The 21093-nt window shown below is 45.2% G+C and overlaps 1 protein-coding gene across 1 annotated transcript in view; it reads left to right on the top strand.

The window, feature by feature from the left end:
• The window catches only part of LOC115137751 (seizure protein 6-like), a 161902-nt gene that overhangs the window by 110576 nt on the left and 30233 nt on the right, over nt 1-21093 (top strand). Inside the window, exon 4 of the mRNA XM_065024381.1 lies at nt 10320-10512. Coding sequence (XP_064880453.1) covers nt 10320-10512 — 193 coding nt within the window. The remainder of the gene's footprint in view (nt 1-10319; nt 10513-21093) is intronic.

Here is a 21093-nt window from a genome sequence, read left to right on the forward strand (position 1 = left end):
TCTCTGACTGAAGAGCAGGCAGACCAACTTTCCAAATAGGGGAGAAGCACTTAAAACCCACTAGTTGTTCTTTCAAGGAAAATAATACAAAAATGTTACGTCTGAAGACCTCTCGTATTGCCAACCTTATTACAATGGCATCAAATATTCTTACATGACAACACATAATGAAAGGAAACTTTATTTATATCACACCTTTTTATTGAAGTGAATGGTTTCACCCACTACTCTGCCCGTGAACTGTGGTGTTATTTGATATCTACATTGCACGCAGTGCGAGCGAGGTTGAAGGAAACTACATTTTCGCTTTGTCACAAGAGCAGTATCTTCAGCAATGAGAGCTCACCAGTAATATGTACTATACATTAACCTAGTAGCATGTGTGTATCAAACGTGTATCTATATCTCTGAAATAAGATGACTTTGCACTCCCAAATGGCTCTGATGTTTCAGCTCAGGCAGAAGAAGCTGTCAAACAGCTACCTCCACATCCTATAAAATGTAATTTTATAGCATCTTTTCTCTGATCCTCTCTCCTCCTTCACAATCACCAGCTCTCTCTGTACCAGGCCTCTCCTCCTCTCTCTTCTCCTCTACCCTCCTCTCTCTGGACCAGGCCTCTCCTCTCCTCTCCTCTCCTCTCCTCTCCTCTCCTCTCCTCTCCTCTCCTCTCCTCTCCTCTCCTCTCCTCTCATTTAACATTTACATTTAAGTCATTTAGCAGACGCTCTTATCCAGAGATTAGGACCTGCGCCGCTTCCTGTGTGAGGCAGGGTCGTACTCTGCGGATGTTGTAGAGCATGAACCTACAGGAACGGGCCACCGCCTTGATGTTAGTTGAGAACGACAGGGTGTTGTCCAGGATCACGCCAAGGTTCTTAGCGCTCTGGGAGGAGGACACAGTGGAGTTGTCAACCGTGATGGCGAGATCATGGAACGGGCAGTCCTTCCCCGGGAGGAAGAGCAGCTCCGTCTTGCCGAGGTTCAGCTTGAGGTGGTGATCCGTCATCCACACTGATATGTCTGCCAGACATGCAGAGATGCGATTCGCCACCTGGTCATCAGAAGGGGGAAAGGAGAAGATTAATTGTGTGTCGTCTGCATAGCAATGATAGGAGAGACCATGTGAGGTTATGACAGAGCCAAGTGACTTGGTGTATAGCGAGAATAGGAGAGGGCCTAGAACAGAGCCCTGGGGGACACCAGAGGTGAGAGCACGTGGTGAGGAGACGGATTCTCGCCACGCCACCTGGTAGGAGCGACCTGTCAGGTAGGACGCAATCCAAGCGTGGGCCGCGCCGGAGATGCCCAAGTCGGAGAGGGTGGAGAGGAGGATCTGATGGTTCACAGTATCGAAGGCAGCCGATAGGTCTAGAAGGATGAGAGCAGAGGAGAGAGAGTTAGCTTTAGCAGTGCGGAGCGCCTCCGTGATACAGAGAAGAGCAGTCTCAGTTGAATGACTAGTCTTGAAACCTGACTGATTTGGATCAAGAAGGTCATTCTGAGAGAGATAGCGGGAGAGCTGGCCAAGGACGGCACGTTCAAGAGTTTTGGAGAGAAAAGAAAGAAGGGATACTGGTCTGTAGTTGATAACATCGGAGGGATCGAGTGTAGGTTTTTTTCAGAAGGGGTGCAACTCTCGCTCTCTTGAAGACGGAAGGGACGTAGCCAGTGGTCAGGGATGAGTTGATGAGGTGAGGTAAGGGAGAAGGTCTCCGGAAATGGTCTGGAGAAGAGAGGAGGGGATAGGGTCAAGCGGGCAGGTTGTTGGGCGGCCGGCCGTCACAAGACGCGAGATTTCATCTGGAGAGAGAGGGGAGAAAGAGGTCAGAGCACAGGGTAGGGCAGTGTGAGCAGAACCAGCGGTGTCGTTTGACTTAGCAAACGAGGATCGGATGTCGTCGACCTTCTTTTCAAAATGGTTGACGAAGTCATCTGCAGAGATGGACCAGGCCTCTCCTCCTCTCTCCTCTCCCCTCCTCTCTCTGGACCATACCTCTCCTCCTCTCTCCCCTCCCCTCCCCTCCTCTCTCTGGACCAGACCTCTCCTCTTCTCTCCTCTCCCCTCCTCTCTCTGGACCAGGCCTCTCCTCCTCTCTCCCCTCCCCTTCTCTCTCTGGACCAGACCTCTCCTCTTCTCTCCTCTCCTCTCCTCTCTCTGGACCAGGCCTCTCCTCCTATCTCCCCTCCCCTCCTCTCTCTGGACCAGACCTTTCCTCTCCTCTCTTCTCTCTGGACCTACTCCTCTCTCCTCTCCCCTCCTCTCTCTGGACCAGGCCTCTCCTCCTCTCTCCTCTCCCCTCCTCTCACTGGATCAGACCCTTGTGTTTTTCTTTCCTCACAGTGAATGTTGTCCTGTTGTCAGTTGCACTGATGCCTGTTAGGAACCATGCAGGGGCCATGGAGGAGCTGGGAGAAGCGCAATTAGCAGGTTCCACATGGGCTCTGTGAACACAACACTGGGGGAAAGAGAAGCAAGGAGATGCACTTAGTGGCAGTGAGAGAGCACAGCTCTCTCTAATCTCACTGTACTTGTTTGTCTTGTCAGCACTACTGAGCACCGGTACTGTGCACCACCTGGGTGACAGTGTAAATAACTTGCCATGACAACGTCGACTGTTGTTTTCTCACTGATCTTCCCTCACTGAGACGAGAGGGTTGAACACCACAATCTGGAGTCTGTTTCAGCCCAACGGCATCACAGCACTAGGGCTCCCGAGTGGCGCAGCGGTCTAAGGCACTGAATTTCAGTGCTAGAGGCGTCACTACAGACCCTGGTTTGATTCCAGGCTGTATCACAACAGGCTGTGATTGGGAGTCCCATAGGGCGGCGCACAATTGTCCCAGCATTGTCCGGGTTAGGGTTTGGCCGGGGTAGGCCAAATTAAAAAGTCTCCGGGACACCAGGTTTGTGAACTTGAGCTTTCTGGCTAAGACAACAAAGGTCCTTACAAGACCGTAATGTCCTCTGACTCAGAGTGAAGTCCTAGTTATTTTCAGTGTTATTCATTTCTATCCCTAACACTGAACTCAGCAGGACAAGTGGCAGGAATGGCAGCCATGTTAGTTCACATCCTGAGTTTCCTCTCATTTCATGATGTGCACCTGCTGTCTCCAGTCAGACACTGACAGGATCAGGCAGTAGATGAGACTGCTGACCTCTATCTGGGAAAGCTCTCACATGGTGACCCTCACAACACCACAGCCACTCTCTGGAAGTGGCTACAGTCACACCTGCTGCCACACAGGCAGATCTCCAGTGCCTTGGCTGATAGTCAGAGAGTCATAGAGGGAGTGTGAAAGGAAAGAAAGAAGAGAGGGAGGGAGAGAGAGAAAGTCCATTACTCATCTCCCCTTCTGACTTGTACTCGGTTTGCCTCTTTTGTACCTTGCTATTGTTGGGAGAGGATTTGAAGTTCACCAATGTGGCGGTGGCAGGGTTTTTAGATGTGGAGAGTGCAGCACTTTAGAATCCTTTCTGGTGGGGTTTTTAAAGATGCATTTTGTCCAGGTCAAGGTGGGTCAGCTACAGTATCAGCGATCAGCAGCCTGCTCATCTGTCTTGGATTCAGTCTGTAAGGCTGTAGGCTGGAAGACAGCTCCCCTTACTGTCCTCTCCCTACCCCTGCCTCTCCCATGTCACCTTGTTGTAAACTTCACAGACTATTTTATGAGAGGAAATAACAAGGAAGGGACAGAGAGTTGAGGAATTAAGAGATCAGAAAGGGTTTCAATAGGTCTTCTGAGATTTAGAGACAGAACAAGGAGGACAGAGAGAGAGAAAGCAAAGAATGGAGGGAGAGAGAGAGATGGAGAATTGGATGAATGAGAATCGGATAGAAAAGTTCCAGAGTGTTTCAGTTGGAAGACTAACATGATCAGTATAACACAATGTTAATAAACATTATGCAGGCTCCTCCTCTTAGGAGTTGTTATATTGTTCAATCAGTGTTAATGTTAATAAACATTATGTCGGCTCCTCCTCTTAGGAGATGTTATATTGTTCAATCAGTGTTAATGTTAATAAACATTATGTAGGCTCCTCCTCTTAGGAGATGTTATATTGTTCAATCAGTGTTAATGTTAATAAACATTATGCAGGCTCCTCCTTTTAGGAGATGTTATATTGTTCAATAAGTGTTAATGTTAATAAACATTATGTAGGCTCCTCCTCTTAGGAGATGTTATATTGTTCAATCAGTGTTAATGTTAATAAACATTATGTCGGCTCCTCCTTTTAGGAGATGTTATATTGTTCAATCAGTGTTAATGTTAATAAACATTATCTAGGCTCCTCCTCTTAGGAGATGTTATATTGTTCAATCAGTGTTAATGTTAATACACATTATGTAGGCTCCTCCTCTTAGGAGATGTTATATTGTTCAATCAGTGTTAATGTTAATAAACATTATGTAGGCTCCTCCTCTTAGGAGATGTTATATTGTTCAATCAGTGTTAATGTTAATAAACATTATGTAGGCTCCTCCTCTTAGGAGATGTTATATTGTTCAATCAGTGTTAATGTTAATAAACATTATGCAGGCTCCTCCTCTTAGGAGATGTTATATTGTTCAATCAGTGTTAATGTTAATAAACATTATGTCGGCTCCTCCTCTTAGGAGATGTTATATTGTTCAATCAGTGTTAATGTTAATAAACATTATGTAGGCTCCTCCTCTTAGGAGATGTTATATTGTTCAATCAGTGTTAATGTTAATAAACATTATGTCGGCTCCTCCTCTTAGGAGCTGTTATATTGTTCAATCAGTGTTAATGTTAATTCAGCTCATCTAGACAATGAGATTTAGAATCAGCAGCTATTAACCTCAGTAAAACAGGTCAGAAATGAGAATAAGTGGACAGAATAAAGACATTACTAATATAATTGTATGTATATATACAGTGTTGTAAAGATGTACAAATGGTTACTCTCTGCCCTCTAAATAATAGTGTAGAGGAGATGCAGCTTTAGCACTACTTACACTTTATACAACTGGATCCTGGACTTCCTGACGGGCAGCCCCCACGCTTATCCTCAACACTGGGACCCCTCAGGGGTGTGTACTTAGTCCCCTCCTGTACTCCCTTCTGTACTCCCAAACATGACTCCAACACCATCATTAAGTTTGTTGACGATACAACAGTGGTAGGTAGGCCTGATCACTAACAACGCAACGATGAGACAGCCTATAGGGAGGAGGTCAGAGAACTGGCCGTGTGGTGCCAGGACAACAACCTCTCCCTCAATGTGAGCAAGACAAAGGAGCTGATCGTGGACTACAGGAAAAGGAGGGCCGAACAGGCCCCCACAAACATCGACCCGGCTGAAGTGGAGCCAGTCGAGTTTCATGTTCCTTGGTGTCCACATCACCAACAAACTATCATGGTCCAAACACACCAAGACCGTCGTGAAGAGGGCACGACAAAACCTTTTCCCCCTCAGGAGACTGGAGAGATTTGGCATGGTTCCCCAGATCCTCAAAAGGTTCTACAGCTGCACCATCGAGAACATCGTGACCGGTTGCATCACCGACTGGTATGGCAACTGCTCGGACTCTGACTGTAAGGCGCTACAGAGGGTAGTGCGTACGGCCCAGTACACCACTGGGGCCAAGCTTCCTGCCATCCAGGGCCTATATAATAATCAGTTATCAGAGGAAAGCCCATAAAATGGTCTGAGACTCCGGTCACCCAGGTCATAAACTGTTTTCTCTGCTTCAGTATGGGAAGCGGTACCAGAGCGCCAAGTCTAGGACCAAACGGCTCCTTAACAACTTCTACCCCCAAGCCATAAGACTGCTGAACAATTGATCAAATGGCCATTGGACTATTACATTGACCCCCCCCCCCATTTATTTTGTACACTGCTGCTACTCCCTGCTGCTACTTTATCTATGCATAGTCACTTCACCCCTACCTACATGTACAAATGACCTCTAGCCTCTATCCCCACACACTGACTCAGTACCGGTATCCCCTGTATATAGCCTCGTTATTGTTATGTTATTGTGTTACTTTTTATAATTCTTTACTTTAGTTGACTTGGTAAATATTTTCTTAACTCTTCTTGAACTGCACTGTTGGTTAAGGACTAGCAAGTAAGCATTTCATGGTTAGGTCTACACTTGTTGTATTCGGCGCATGTGACAAGTAAAGTTTGATTTGATAAAGCAACTTTCAATGCCAATTTTCAGTGTTGAAGCAGAGGTGGGTTGCTAGACATCGATTACATTAAATAACATTTGCCACTGAAGTGCTGTCACACTGAATATAAAGTATTCCATGTTCCTGATAGAGTGAGCTCCAAAAGCATTGGGATAGTGACAACATGTTTTGTTGTGTCACTGTCCCAATGCTTTTGGAGCTCACTGTATATAATTAATAGGCATCTCACAGTATGTCTTTCATTTCCCTCCATATAACCTTACTCTTGTTTCCATGTTGTTACTGGCTTTTCCTTGCCCTACAGTTTTTTTTCTCCCTTCTCTACCTTTTCCCTGCTTTATTCAGGTGAGCTGCATAAACCAATTTTCTGACAGGTGCATAGGGATTGTGGCGATAATGAAATGGAAATGGCTGAGGTGAATGTTAAATGAGAAGTGCAGGTGGGGAAAGCATGTGAATGTTCCATCTCTTACGAGTGAAGCTTAGCCTGTGTTTTTCTTTACCCTCATTGCTCTTAACCGGATCTGTGGGATCGGAAAGGCAAGCTGATAGGATACATTCAGTATGTTTTTAGCATGTTCTACAAGTGTTGAGCATGGACCTGAGTCTTTCGAGGCCAATTGATTTTTTCTCCACATTTTCTCTTTTGTCCTCAGTACATAGTCTGGTGCCTGCTGTCCAGCTTGGTTGCACATACTGTAATCTCTTCTCTCTGTAGACAACTACTCAGCTCTTCACCTTCAGCCAACCTTGGCTCAGCAGGAACAACCTCCACAGATCTGCATTCAACCGGCCCCTCAAGCCAGGATTACTCAGGTGTTCAAGTAGAAACAGGCTTTCAGGAAGAAAGACTCAGCTCAGGGTGACACTGTCCAATTTCCTCCGGAAGAACTTAACTAGTTTTACTGCTTCTCTCTTACCATTCAGTGGCCTCAGGTGTCATGTAATAGCAGCTTTTATTTGTGCCTGACTTGCCAGAACCTTTCAAGGACAGGCATATCAATGCACACAGGAAACCACACGAAGTCTCCCTTTTCAGTGTGTGTGCCAGGATTTGTACCTGTGTGATCTACACAAATGTGTGTTTTTTATGTATGGTATTATGTGTGTTATATATATGGTATGTAAATTGTCTATCAGTGTGTTTTGTGTCTGCAGTGTCGGCCCAGGTGTCACTGTGTCAGGTGGCCCAGACAGACAGACCTCTCAGCCTCCCTCAGTATTAAACAGTAGAACCAAGACTCTCCATGTACGGCCCTGGGGCCCTCACTGTGGGGGCCAGGGGACGACTGTCTCTTTATCTCTCCTCTCTCCTCTCCTCCTCATGGCCCAGTTCTCCTGTCTGGAACAGATGTTTGTGCTGGTGCTCTATCCCTTCCCTACCCCCAACTGAATCATTCTCTATAATTAGCTAGCAGCCCACATACTGTAGTACCCTCACAGACACTCACACAACGTACACCTAATTAGTGGAGATTTCTCCTTTATTCTCTCTCTTTTATGTCTCCCTCCTCCCCCTATCCCTTCATACCTCTGTAGAGGTAGAAGGGGAATCTCTGGAGAGGAGGACTGGTTTGCTGCAGGGAGAGATATAGAAAGCTCACTGTCGACTGCATACGTCTCCTCCCCCACACGCGTTCCAATAGCTGTTGTTTATTTTATGAGGAAGTGTCACATGAATGATTTAGTTTTCATGTGTTGCTTTTACATACAATAGTTAGCAGCACAGTCAGTTTTGATTGGGACGTATTTTATTATTCTGGTGGAGGAGCTGAATTCATATTGTAGCAATTCCCTTGAAGGGATTATGATGCTTTTAACCTTAATGTGCTGATGACCTCCTGTTTGCATATTAACGAAACAAACCACGTCCGTATCGTCAGACAGACGTGTGTTGATCCAGGATTAGATCAGTGTGAGGTAGACAGTCGGGACTAATGCCAACACAAATTGGATTATCCCAACAGTATTCTAGAAGTATTTCATTGTCATGGGGATTTCAGTATAATGTGATTAGGTCGTGATGCCCTTTGTTGAATGGGACTATTATCCAATGCTTTAGCTATGAGTTCATTCATTCATAACACTACATTAACTTGTTGTTGTGCATTATATATGTCTTTAAGTTGACAGCTGTTGCTAGGGTAGCACTGTCCTCATATGTCACACCCTGACCTTAGTATTCTTAGTTTTCCTTGTTCTTTTGGTTAGGTCAGGGTGTGACATGAGTGATGTATGTGTTTTTGTCTTGTCTAGGGGTTTTGTATGTTTATGGGGCTGTTTCCTTTCTAAGTAAATTGTATGTCTATTGTTGCCTAGATTGGTTCTCAATTAGAGGCAGCTGTCTATCGTTGTCTCTGATTGGGAACCATATTTAGGCAGCCATATTCTGTCGGGACTTTGTGGGTGATTATCTATGTCTATGTTAGTTGCTTGTATCAGCACAGTTTTCTTATTATAGCTTCACGGTCGTGAGAGTGCCCCTTGCACCCACACAGTGCCCCTTGCACCCACACAGTGCCCCTTGCACCCACACAGTGCCCCTTGCACCCACAGAGTGCCCCTTGCACCCACACAGTGCTCCTTGCACCCACAGAGTGCCCCTTGCACCCACACAGTGCCCCTTGCACCCACACAGTGCCCCTTGCACCCACACAGTGCCCCTTGCACCCACACAGTGCCCCTTGCACCCACACAGTGCCCCTTGCACCCACAGAGTGCCCCTTGCACCCACACAGTGCCCCTTGCACCCACACAGTGCCCCTTGCACCCACAGAGTGCCCCTTGCACCCACACAGTGCCCCTTGCACCCACACAGTGCCCCTTGCACCCACACAGTGCCCCTTGCACCCACACAGTGCCCCTTGCACCCACACAGTGCCCCTTGCACCCACACAGTGCCCCTTGCACCCACAGAGTGCCCCTTGCACCCACACAGTGCCCCTTGCACCCACACAGTGCCCCTTGCACCCACAGAGTGCCCCTTGCACCCACACAGTGCCCCTTGCACCCACACAGTGCCCCTGCCCCTGCACCCACACAGTGCCCCTTGCACCCACACAGTGCCCCTTGCACCCACACAGTGCTCCTTGCACCCACACAGTGCCCCTTGCACCCACAGAGTGCCCCTTGCACCCACACAGTGCCCCTTGCACCCACACAGTGCCCCTTGCACCCACACAGTGCTCCTTGCACCCACACAGTGCCCCTTGCACCCACAGAGTGCCCCTTGCACCCACACAGTGCCCCTTGCACCCACAGAGTGCCCCTTGCACCCACACAGTGCCCCTTGCACCCACAGAGTGCCTCTTGCACCCACAGAGTGCCCCTTGCACCCACAGAGTGCTCCTTGCACCCACACAGTGCCCCTTGCACCCACACAGTGCCCCTTGCACCCACAGAGTGCCCCTTGCACCCACACAGTGCCCCTTGCACCCACAGAGTGCCCCTTGCACCCACAGAGTGCCCCTTGCACCCACACAGTGCCCCTTGCACCCACAGAGTGCCCCTTGCACCCACACAGTGCACCTTTCACCTTTAACCCTTTCTCTTTTATGTGGTCTCTCATTCACATCAGGGCAGTTTGGTGTTTTCTGTTCTTCTGTTTTTCATTTTTCTCATCCTTCTATCTGACATGTCTATTGCCCCTGTGGTACAGAGCTTTCACAGGTCAGGCCTGGAACCATCTTCTCTGTCCACACGTTCTCCAATCATACACTGGAAATCCAGCTGATGGATTCTGCCCAACATGTTCATTATCTGTTATTTAATATGTTTCCATCCACACTTTCTCTGAGGTGGACTGCCTGAAATAATTACTTTTTTTCCCTTCCTGGGGGGAGGTACTGTAGTTGATATGATTTCATATGGAGTGACATGGAGGCATATCTCTTAAGTGTTTTTATATGAGAGTAAACTCAGTGAAGTGACATTGAGACATATCTCTGGGTTTTATATGAGAATAAACTCTGCTGAGTGACATGGAGGCATATCTCTTAGGTGCCATCGTACGATGGTAAAAACTCAGTGAAGGAGGCAGGCGGCTTCATCTCACCACGTTTCTCTGTCACACTGTTTACAAGTCTATGTACCTGTATGTATTGATGTGTGTCCTTTACTGAACTGGTCTCCTCTGTGTGTGTTTGTCCATGCAGGTGATGAACGTGAGCCTGTGGGAGGGGGAGCGGGTGACGTTTGAGGATATGGGGGGCGGGGAGCCCTCTGTTCTGGCCAACGAGTCTATACTGTTGAAGGGCCTGGTAGTACGCAGCTGGAGCAACCACATAACCATCCAATTCCACAGCCAGAGACAGACCCAGCCTGGGTCCTTCCTGCTCAGATACCAAGGTAAGACCCGAGGGCAACCGGACACCACAGCACTAGCACAGTCACCAACCAAGCACCACAGCACTAGCACAGCCACCAACCAAACAACACAGCACATCGACCTAATCAAATACTGCACAACATCTAACCAAGTTTCAGAATGTGAGTTGCAACCCATATGAAGTGATCATATAGACAGGGCCTGAGAGGTTGAATTCTCCTCTCCTCTCCTCTCCTCTCCTCTCCTCTCCTCTCCTCTCCTCTCCTCTCCTCTCCTCTCCTCTCCTCTCCTCTCCTCTCCTCTCCTCTCCTCTCCTCTCCTCTCCTCTCCTCTCCTCTCCTCTCCACCTCCACTCCTCTCCTCTCCTCTCCTCTCCTCTCCTCCATTAGCCTCCTCCATTAGCCTCCTCCAGTACACTGGTGCTCACCCTCCCATTATACCGTGTCAACATATTGTGCTCATGTTAGCCACAAAATGACAACAGCTGTCAATTGGCAGCATAATCAGGTGGGGAAATTGCTGTGATGATGCTCTTCTAATTGTCATTTATCAGAGATTGCAGAAGGAAACTGCATGCAGTTATGAGCCGTGTTGCTTAGACATGGTGGTAAAATAGAAAAGCCACAAATATTTTTTCCCAGATTCTTTCGTTTTTGTGAGCTAATGAACTGTGGCAGGTTTGCAAATGGGGTAGTGCCATTCTGAACAATGCCTAGATTACAGGTTGAATAAGAATTGCATTTCCCACTCACCCATCCCTCTCTGAATCATGCTATGACCCCCCTCTCGCACGCCCACTCCCTCACTCTCTCCTTTGTAAGGTGTGTGGGTGGTGTTCACCACCCAGTGAGGGGGACCTTCAGGGCTTTCTGTGGCAGGCTTCTGCTGCTCTATTAAATAACATGGCAATCATACGGCAGGGCACGGAACAGCACCACTGATAATAACTTTCCGCTTCTTTACAAAACTTCCAACTTACCTCACACAGTGGTGTGTGTGTGTGTGTGTGTGTGTGTGTGTGTGTGTGTGTGTGTGTGTGTGTGTGTGTGTGTGTGTGTGTGTGTGTGTGTGTGTGTGTCCGCTCCACCTGTTTGATATTCTCTGAGCAGCGCGTCATGCTGATCTGTGCTGGCAATGAGGGTGGCCTATAACTTTGATTATATTTTCCCCTGTCTCTGACGTACAGTATGTTGCATTCTGTAGCGGACAGCGACAGTGGAAATAAATAACCTAGGGGAGAGTAGTTTGACGAAATCTGGCATGTTCATAGACGGAATCTCTCTTTCTTTTGTTTTTTCTCCCTCTCTCTCTCTTTCTCTCTCTCACTCCCTCCCTCCGTCTCTCTAGCAATGTTAATAACTGTTAATAAAAAAAATATGGTTCTGGGGGCATGCTGAATAATTTGCATATCTATTGGTCACCTTAATCACAAGTGCATTAAATCTCAATGAAACACTGCCTGGAAACAAATTGAGATCCCATTAGGATACATCAAATGTAAGTTATGAATCCAGCAATCAACGAGTCAGCCATCTTTCTGCATACCTGTGGCAGAACAAGAGTTATCCTACTCCACCAAGACAGTGCTTGGTTAGAGGAATTGTTTGCTCAAAATACATATATTAATGATTTCCCACATACTTTGGCCATTTCGTTTTTTAAATTTTGGTACAGGCTACCTATAGGCAACCTGTACAAGCTCTGTTTGTGAAGCATTGCTCTTCTAATTACTTCGGAGTCACTTTGAGGACATCTTCATGCTTTTAAGGGCTTCCTACAATGTTCCCTTTTGGCTTCCATACATTTCTGGTCCAAGGACGCAAAAATAATCTATCTGGTATCTTCTGCTCTTTTGATGTGTTCAGAAAGATCTGTCATTTGATATTTTAACACCAAAACATTGATGTCTATGTTAATAAAAATGTTAAAGTAAGCTAAGAGTCTGATTGTCTACCAGGTGACATAAGCTGGAGATGGAGAGTGGTAACATTTTCATTTATACCCCATGACAGTTTTACGTGTATTGAGATGATTGCTCTGATATTACAATCGTTTTGCTCTGCAAGATCACCTTGTCCCGTAATGAGGTGTGGAGAATGTGATCAGACAAGCAGTGAGCAGGAGACTGATTTGTTTTAAAGATGGACGCCGGGCAATCGGAAAGTGTCTGTCATTAAATCCTGCATAATCATCTCCTCTGGCTGAGGTGGCCGGTAATGAAATCAACACTGTCTTCATAGATTATTCCTGGGCGCAGATTGATCAAACAGTGAATTTGAGGGAACTAAAGAGCAAATTGTGTTGATCTTTGCGGGTGATATAAACATTTGCTCAGTATTTATGAAGCAAACATCTATAAATGAGTTCTGAATTGGCATTTTACATTTAAATCGATAACCCTAGGAGAATTGGAATGCGTGCTCTCCTGCCTTGTCTTATCTATTTGTACCTTAAATACCTCTCTCGCTCTCCCTCTCTTTCTTTCTCAGGTACAATCAGTGGTGCTGTGTTTCTCTTCATGTACAGAACCAGTTAAAAGTCTGGACACACCTACTCAGTCAAGGATTTTTCTTTCTTTTGACTATTTTCTACATTGTAGAATAATAGTGACGACATCAAAACTATGCAATAACACACATGGAATCATGTAGTAACCAAAAAAGTGTTAAACTAATCAAAATATATGTTATATTTGAGATTCTTCAAGGTAGGCACCCTTTGCCTTGACAACAGCTTTGCACACTCTTGGCATTCTCTCAACCAGATTCACCAGGAATGCTTTTCAAACAGTCTTGAAGGAGTTTCCACATATTCTGAGCACTTATTGGCTGCTTTTTTATTTTAATTTAATTTAATTTCACCTTTATTTAACCAGGTTGGCCAGTTGAGAACAAGTTCTCATTTACAACTGTGACCTGGCCAAGGTAAGCAAAGCTTTGCGACACAAACAACAACACAGAGTTACACATGGAATAAACAAACGTACAGTCAATAACTCAATAGAAAAATATATATTTATAGTGTGTGCAAATGGCGTGAGGAGGTAAGGCAATAAATAGGCCATAGTACCAAAGTAATTACAATTTTGCAAATTAACACTGTAGTGATAGATGTGCAGATGATGATGTGCAAGTAGAAATACTGGTGTGCAAAAAAGTAAATAAATACAATATGGAGATGAGGTAGGTAGATTGGATGGGCTATTTACAGATGGGCTGTGTAGAGCTGCAGCGATTGGTTAGCTGCTCAGATAGCTGATGTATAAAGTTAGTGAGGGAAATATAAGTCTCCAACTTCAGCTATTTTTGCAATTCGTTCCAGTCATTGGCAGCAGAGAACTGGAAGCAAAGGTGGCCAAAGTAGGTGTTGGCTTTGGGGATTACCAGTGAGATATAACTTCTGGGGCGCGTGCTACGGGTGGGTGTTAACGTGACCAGTGAGCTGAGATAAGGCAGAGCTTTACCTAGCATAGACTTATAGATGACCTGGAGCCAGTGGGTCTGGTGACGAATATGTAGTGAGGGCAAGCTGACAAGAGCATACAGGTCGCAGTGGTGGGTGGTATATGTGGCTTTGGTGACAAAACGGATGGCATTGTGATAGACTGCATCCAGTTTGCTGAGCAGAGTGTTGGAGGCTATTTTGTAAATGACATCGCTGAAGTCGAGGATCGGTAGGATTGTCCGTTTTACGAGGGTACGTTTGGCGGCGTGAGTGAAGGAGGCTTTGTTGTGAATTAGGAAGCTGATTCTAGATTTAATTTTGGATTGGGAATGTTTAATATGAGTCTGGAAGGAGAGTTTACAGTCTAGCCAGACACCTAGGTATTTGTAGTTGTCAGAACCGTCCAGAGTAGTGATGCTAGTCGGGCGGGCGGATGCGGGCAGCGATCAGATGAAACGCATGAATTTAGTTTTACTGGCGTTTAAGAACAGTTGGAGGAAGGAGTGTTGTATAGCAATGAAGGTCATTTGGAGGTTTGTTAACACAGTGTCAAAAGAAGGGCCAGATGTATACAGAATGGTGTCGTCTGAGTCGAGGTTGATAAGGGAATCACCCGCAGCAAGAGCGAATTCATTGATATATACAGAGAAAAGAGTCGGCTCGAGAATTGAACCCTGTGGTACCCCCATAGAGACTGCCAGAGGTCCAGACAACAAGCCCTCCGATTTGACACACTGAACTCTATCTGAGAAGTAGTTGGTGAACCAGGCGAGGCAGTCAATTGAGAAACCAAGGCTGTTGAGTCTGCCGATAAGAATACGGTGATTGACAGAGTCAAAAGCCTTGGCCAGGTCGATGAAGACGGCTGCACAGTACTGTCTTTTATCGATGGCGGTTATGATACCGTTTAGTACCTTAATATCATTTAGCATGGCTGAGATGCACCTGTGACTGGCTCGGAAACCGGATTGCACAGTGGAGAAGGTACGGTGGGATTCGAAATGGTCGGTGATCTGTTTGTTCACTTGGCTTTTGAAGACTTTAGAAAGGCAGAGCAGGATGGATATAGGTCTATAACAGTTTGGGTCTAGAGTGTCACCCCCTTTGAAGAGGGGGATAACCACGGCAGCTTTCCAATCTTTAGGGATCTCGGATGATACGAAAGACAGGTTGAACAGACTGGTAATAGGGGTTGCAACAATGGAGGCGGATAATTTTAGAAAGAGAGGATTCAGATTGTCTAGCCCAGCTGATTTGTACGGGTCCAGGTTTTGCAGCTCTTTCAGAACATCTGTTATCTGGATTTGGTTGAAGGAGAAGCTGGGAGGCTCGTGCAAGCAGCTGCGGGGGGTATGGAGCTGTTGGCTGGGGTTGGGGTAGCCAGGAGGAGAGCATGGCCAGCTGTAGAGAAATGCTTATTGAAATTCTCGATTATCGTAGATTTATCGGTGGTGACAGTGTTTCCTAGCCTCTGTGCAGTAGGCAGCTGGGAGGAGGGGCTCTTATTCTCCATGGACTTTACAGTGTCCCAAAACGTTTTGGAGTTAGAGATGTTCCTCCTCCTTCATGTTTCACATTGGGAACCACACATGCAGAGATCATCTGTTAAACCTACTACGCGTCTCACAAAGACACAGTGTTTGGAACCAAAAATCTCAAATTTGGACTCATCAGACCAAAGGATAGATTTCCACCGGTCTAATGTCCATTTCTCATATTTCTTGTCTCAAGCAAGTCTCTTCTTATTATTGGTGTCCTTTCGTAGTGGCGTCTTTGCATCAATTCGACATGAAGGCCTGATTCACGCAGTCTCCTCTATAAACAGTTGATGTTGAGATCTGTTACTTGAACTCTGTGAAACATTTATTTGGGCTGCAATTTCTGAGGCTGGTAATGCTAATGTACTTATCCTCTGCGGTAAAGGTAACTCTGGGTCATCCTTTCCTGTGGCGGTCCTCATAAGAGCCAGTTTCATCAGAGCGCTTGATGCTTTTTGTGACGGCACTTTTGCAACTGCACTTTTAAAGTTCTTGAAATGTTTCTGATTGACTGACCATGTCTTAAAGTTATGAACATTTATTTGGATTTCTTTAACAATTGTTTGGTTATTACATGATTCCATATGTGTTATTTCATAGTTTTCACTATTATTCTACACTGTAAAAAATATTTAAAAAAGAAAGAAAAACTTGAATGAGAAGGTGTGTCCAAACTTTTGACTGGTACTGTAGTTTTCTCTACTTCATCATACACCATGAGAACTGTATGTTAGTCATCTTGTGTAGCAGGCCAGTTCTGAGAGTCTATTTCTGGCACAGTGTACTGTAGCTCTATTGGCATGGAAACACTGACGGATATCAAAGCTTCATCTACCATCTCCCCTTTCGCCAGCAGTCATAAGAGCAGTAACTGCGTGCAGATAGATTTCAAGCAGCAGGTAATGACATGGTAATATCATCGTCATCTATCAGTGAAGAGAGCCTTTATTTACCAGCTGCTCTGGGAGAAAGATCAATGAAACAAGAGCAAAACAAGAATCAAATGGAGGAAAACAATTTCCACACAAATTTTGGATAACGTTGATCAGTGATCGTGATCAAGACCTTGTTCCAACACCTCCCCTTGGCAGCTGTTTAGTAACAACCTTTCACAGACTTGCGAGACAATGTGATGCTCAGCACGAAACTTACCGAAACACTTGTTTCCTTTCCTTGTCTCCTTTTCTTTATAACCATTATCTGAGAGTATTGGGGCTTCATCATTATTATCATCAAGTGATTTGCCAGGTGGTTAGTAGAAGTTAGACACCTAAGAGAGGTAGAGAGATGAAGATGGAGGAGAGTGAGAATGAGAGACAGAAATAGGTAGAGGGACTGTGTGCATGAGCGAGTGCCATGCGTGTATACACAAGTTAGAGTAGAGGGCAGTCGACAGAAACATGTCCTTCCCCAGGCTCCCCTCACCCTTGGTGACGTCTCACTACTGACAGCCACATCTGTCTGTGTCGTCCCCTCGTCTCAGAGCTCCACAGGCTGCCCCCTGGGGTACCACTCCAGCTCCATATCACTCTCTGTCTTTCACACACTTGTTTATCAGCCCCTCCATCGCTTCCCCACTGAGACAGTGCCTCTGATGGTGCAGAGACTGGGCCAGATCAGGGCCAACCCCAGAACCATCCACACACATACTACATATGCAGTGCATTCGGAAAATATTCAGACCCCTTGACTTTTTCCCCCTCATCAATCTACACACAATATCCCATAATGACAAAGAAAAAAAGTTTTTAGAATTTTTGAAAATGTATTAAAAATAAAATCTGAAACATCACTTTTATTCAGTACTTTGTTGAAGCACCTTTGGCAGTGATTACAGCCTCAAGTCTTGGGTATGACGCTACAAGCTTGGCACACCTGTATTTGGGGAGTTTCTCCCATTCTTCTCTGCAGATGCTCTCAAGCTCTGTCAGGTTGGATGGGGAGCGTCGCTGCACAGCTATTTTCAGGTCTCTCCAGAGATGTTCAATTGGGTTCAAGTCCGGGCTCTGGCTGGGCCACTCAAGGACATTCAAAGACTTGTCCTGAAGCCACTCCTGCGTTGTCTTGGCTGTGTGCTTAGGGTTGTTGTCCTGTTGGAAGGTGAACCTTCGCCCCAGTCTGAGGTCCTGAGTGCTCTGGATCAGGTTTTCATTAAAGATCTCTGTACTTTGCTCTCTGTACACACATCTCATTTTCTGCCCAGGCAGATCAGATCAGTATTACCAGTATAACTTGTGTGGAAAACAATATTTGTTTCACCCTTCACTCTCCCATACATCACATTCCCCCCGTGTTTCCTAGTCTCTTGCCAAATACTGCTGTTAGTCTGCCTGCCTGGCATTAGGTCTCTGATGCATCTCCTTTCAACAAATACATCTAAATGATTCCACATATGAAATATGGATAAGGGCGGAGTGCTTGCCAAAACGGTCAATAGTGACTTAACTCAGCTTAGAAATTTAGGCCCAATTTCAGCGACACAGCGGTTATAGTTTTGACACGCCCTCTAAGGGCATGTAAGATTAGACGACACGGTTTTCATAAATACTGTAATAAGTTTGAACCCGCTATCTCTGCTAACAGATCAATGTAAAAAAAAAACGCTGTAATTCAGAACAAACCATGAAGCTTCCAACAATTGACAAGATGCTCACAGCAATCTTCTATAGAAAATGTGGGCCCTGAGACAAACCAGTTGAGAACCTCTCTAGAAGATGAAAGGTTAAAAATGGACCCTTTTCAATAAGTACAAGGCCTTCAGGTCCAGACTCCATTGCTATTGAACCCTGAATAGCAGTGGCGATGCAGAACCATAATGATTGTGTTGATGATTACTTGTGGTGGAGTAGGGAATCCATTGTAGTGTATATGATTAGAACTGTAGAGTATTGTATGAACAGGAGAGCATTTTAGATTGACATGAGTCAGTAGCAGACACAATAGTGTGGCTGATGTGTGAGTGGTGACAGAGAGAGCAGTGGGATTGAATTGGAGTGTATCTCTGTCAAACTCCTTTGTCCCTTGTGGCCGTCTTCAGACACACTTCACATCACAGCCACCGTTAGACAAGTGTGATTTAATGTGCAGTACGTTAGACAAGCGTCCCCCGACACCCTGTCAGACAAACACGTCAGAAATGCTGCCACTGAATGACGCAAGATTAAGACCCACTGACCCTCAACACTACTCCTCATCCTCCTCCCCCTCTTCTCATCTGTGTACTCTTGTCTAGTCAGCCTTCTCTCTCTCTCTCTCTCTCTCTCTCTCTCTCTCTCTCTCTCTCTCTCTCTCTCTTCTTCCTCTCTACTTTTCCACTGTCTGGTAACCTACCAGTCTGGTTGATAATCATTCTCTTGTAGAAAGAACCCCATGTTTCACTTAATCCTTTTTTAATGAAAACCATTAAAGTGGTGGCAAATTGATTTCAAACTTCCACTGATATAATGATCTTTTTAAAATTCACTTTGTCCTCGCCCAGTTAACAGTGATCCATCTCCTTATTATTCAACAATCAGTGAGAAGTAATTACAGCCAGAGGATTTCATTTCAACTTAATTGTAGAACAGAATAGATTCTTACTAAATTCAGTTACCAGCACATTAGTATTTAATAAGAAGGGAAATGGAATGCAATGGTAGCAAACAGAATGAAGTACTTCAAAGAGCAGGTCAAGCATAAACAAGGACTGATAAGAACCAAACCCTGCTTAACAGCAATAAACTGGGCTTGTCTGTGAATAAACAGCAGTGTAATTATGAATGAACTACCGTTAGGATTATTAAAGTCATTTTGTTTTGTAAGGTAAAGGTTAAAAAAATGCACCAAATTCCAAAGTACTATCAAACTGCTAACTCTATAGCTCTAATGTGTAAGGTACCTATAAAATATAACAAAAAATAAGCAAAAGAGTCACAGAGAAAAGTTCATGGGAATGTTTGTCATTGCAGTTCCCTATCAGGGTTGATTAACAGGTCATGTGTATCCTGATTCTGGTCTACATATTTCCACAGCAGAGCAGAAGTGAAGACATTAACATGTCCGCCGCGCATTATTATGCCTAGCATAATCACCACCCCACTCAGAGAGGTAGCATGACAGATTCTCCTCTACTGCCTTTCATGTGTTTGCATCCTAATGATTCTGTCCCCACAGATTAGTCTGTGATGATGGGATGTTATAAGTCTGTTAGTGATAGTGAACCATCCAGGCCACCTCAGAATAACCCAAACCTACGGCTAATCATCCAGCTAATCTTAAAATAAACGACATTTAGGGCTAATTTGGTTACTTTTTCTGTGTAAGACTTTGGTAGATGCTCAGTGAGCATGGAATAAACCTCAATCAAACCCCAACATTTCATAGAACCACACCATCCATGTGTCCAGTCAGTCCGTATTTCAGTCATTCCAAGTGAACCTCCTGAAGTTTTGCTGTACTTGGGCCTTTCCCTCTCTCTCTTCGGGCCTTTTCTTTGTAGACCCCACATCACAATCTCTTAGCAAAGCCATATAAAAACTGAGGACCGTGGGTTTTTAACTGCATTGGCAACCAATAGTCTATTAACTTTTAATGAAGTTATTATATTTGCTGGCAGTTAGCTCCTATAGCAGCTCCATGGTGCTCTGCTGTAGTGAGACATTTCATGGACTCATATTATTACACCATTCGCCCGTTATCGAGAGAGCATCACAGCATGCTGTAAATTTAATGAAGCAAGAGCCTTTTATTGCCTTTGTGCTTTAGGCACCTGAGGTTTGAGTGGGAATAAGAGGTGTGTGGGTTGCTACTGTAGTATTTCCATGGGAACGTGGTAGACTTGTGTCTCTATGAAGTCTCTGTTTCTCTGTTTTCATGTCTGAATGACAAACTAGGCTACAACCTGGAACCAAAACCCAACACCGAACTCAAACCGGCTGAGCGCGTGCGCCATTGCGTGTGAGCGCCATCGTGTATTTTGTCCGCCCACACCAAACGTGATCACGACACGCAGGTTAAAATATCAAAACAAACTCTGAACCAATTATATTAATTTGCGGACAGGTCAAAAAGCATTAAACATTTATGGAAATTTAGTTAGCTAGCTTGCACTTGCTCGTTAATTTGTCTTATTTAGCTAGCTAATTTGTCCTGGGAATTAAACATTGAGTTGTTATTTTACCTGAAATGCACAAGGTCCTCTACTCCGCCAATTAATCCACACATAAAAAGGTAAACCGACTCCTTTCTAGTCATCTCTCTTCCTTCCAGGCTTTTTCTTCTCTTGACTTTATATTGCGATTGGCAACTTTCATAAATTAGTTGCATTACCGGCACTGACCTCGTTCGTCTATCAGTCACCCAAGTGGATATAACCAATGAGGAGATGGCACGTGGGTACCTGCTTCTATAAACCAATGAGGAGATGGGAGAGGCAGGACTTGCAGCGCGATCTGCGTCAGAATAGAACTGACTTTTATTTTAGCCCTTGGCAATGCAGATGCTCATTGGCGCAGTGTGGGTGCAATAATTGAATAACATGTATGTCTACATTTATTTTGCAACACCCGTGCATGCGATGCCAGCAGTGTAGTCAGCCTGTTAAACGTAAGAGTATGAAGCTATGAAATAAAAATAAAAATA

Source organism: Oncorhynchus nerka, linkage group LG11, assembly GCF_034236695.1.
Source record: "Oncorhynchus nerka isolate Pitt River linkage group LG11, Oner_Uvic_2.0, whole genome shotgun sequence".
NCBI classification, from domain to species: domain Eukaryota; kingdom Metazoa; phylum Chordata; class Actinopteri; order Salmoniformes; family Salmonidae; genus Oncorhynchus; species Oncorhynchus nerka.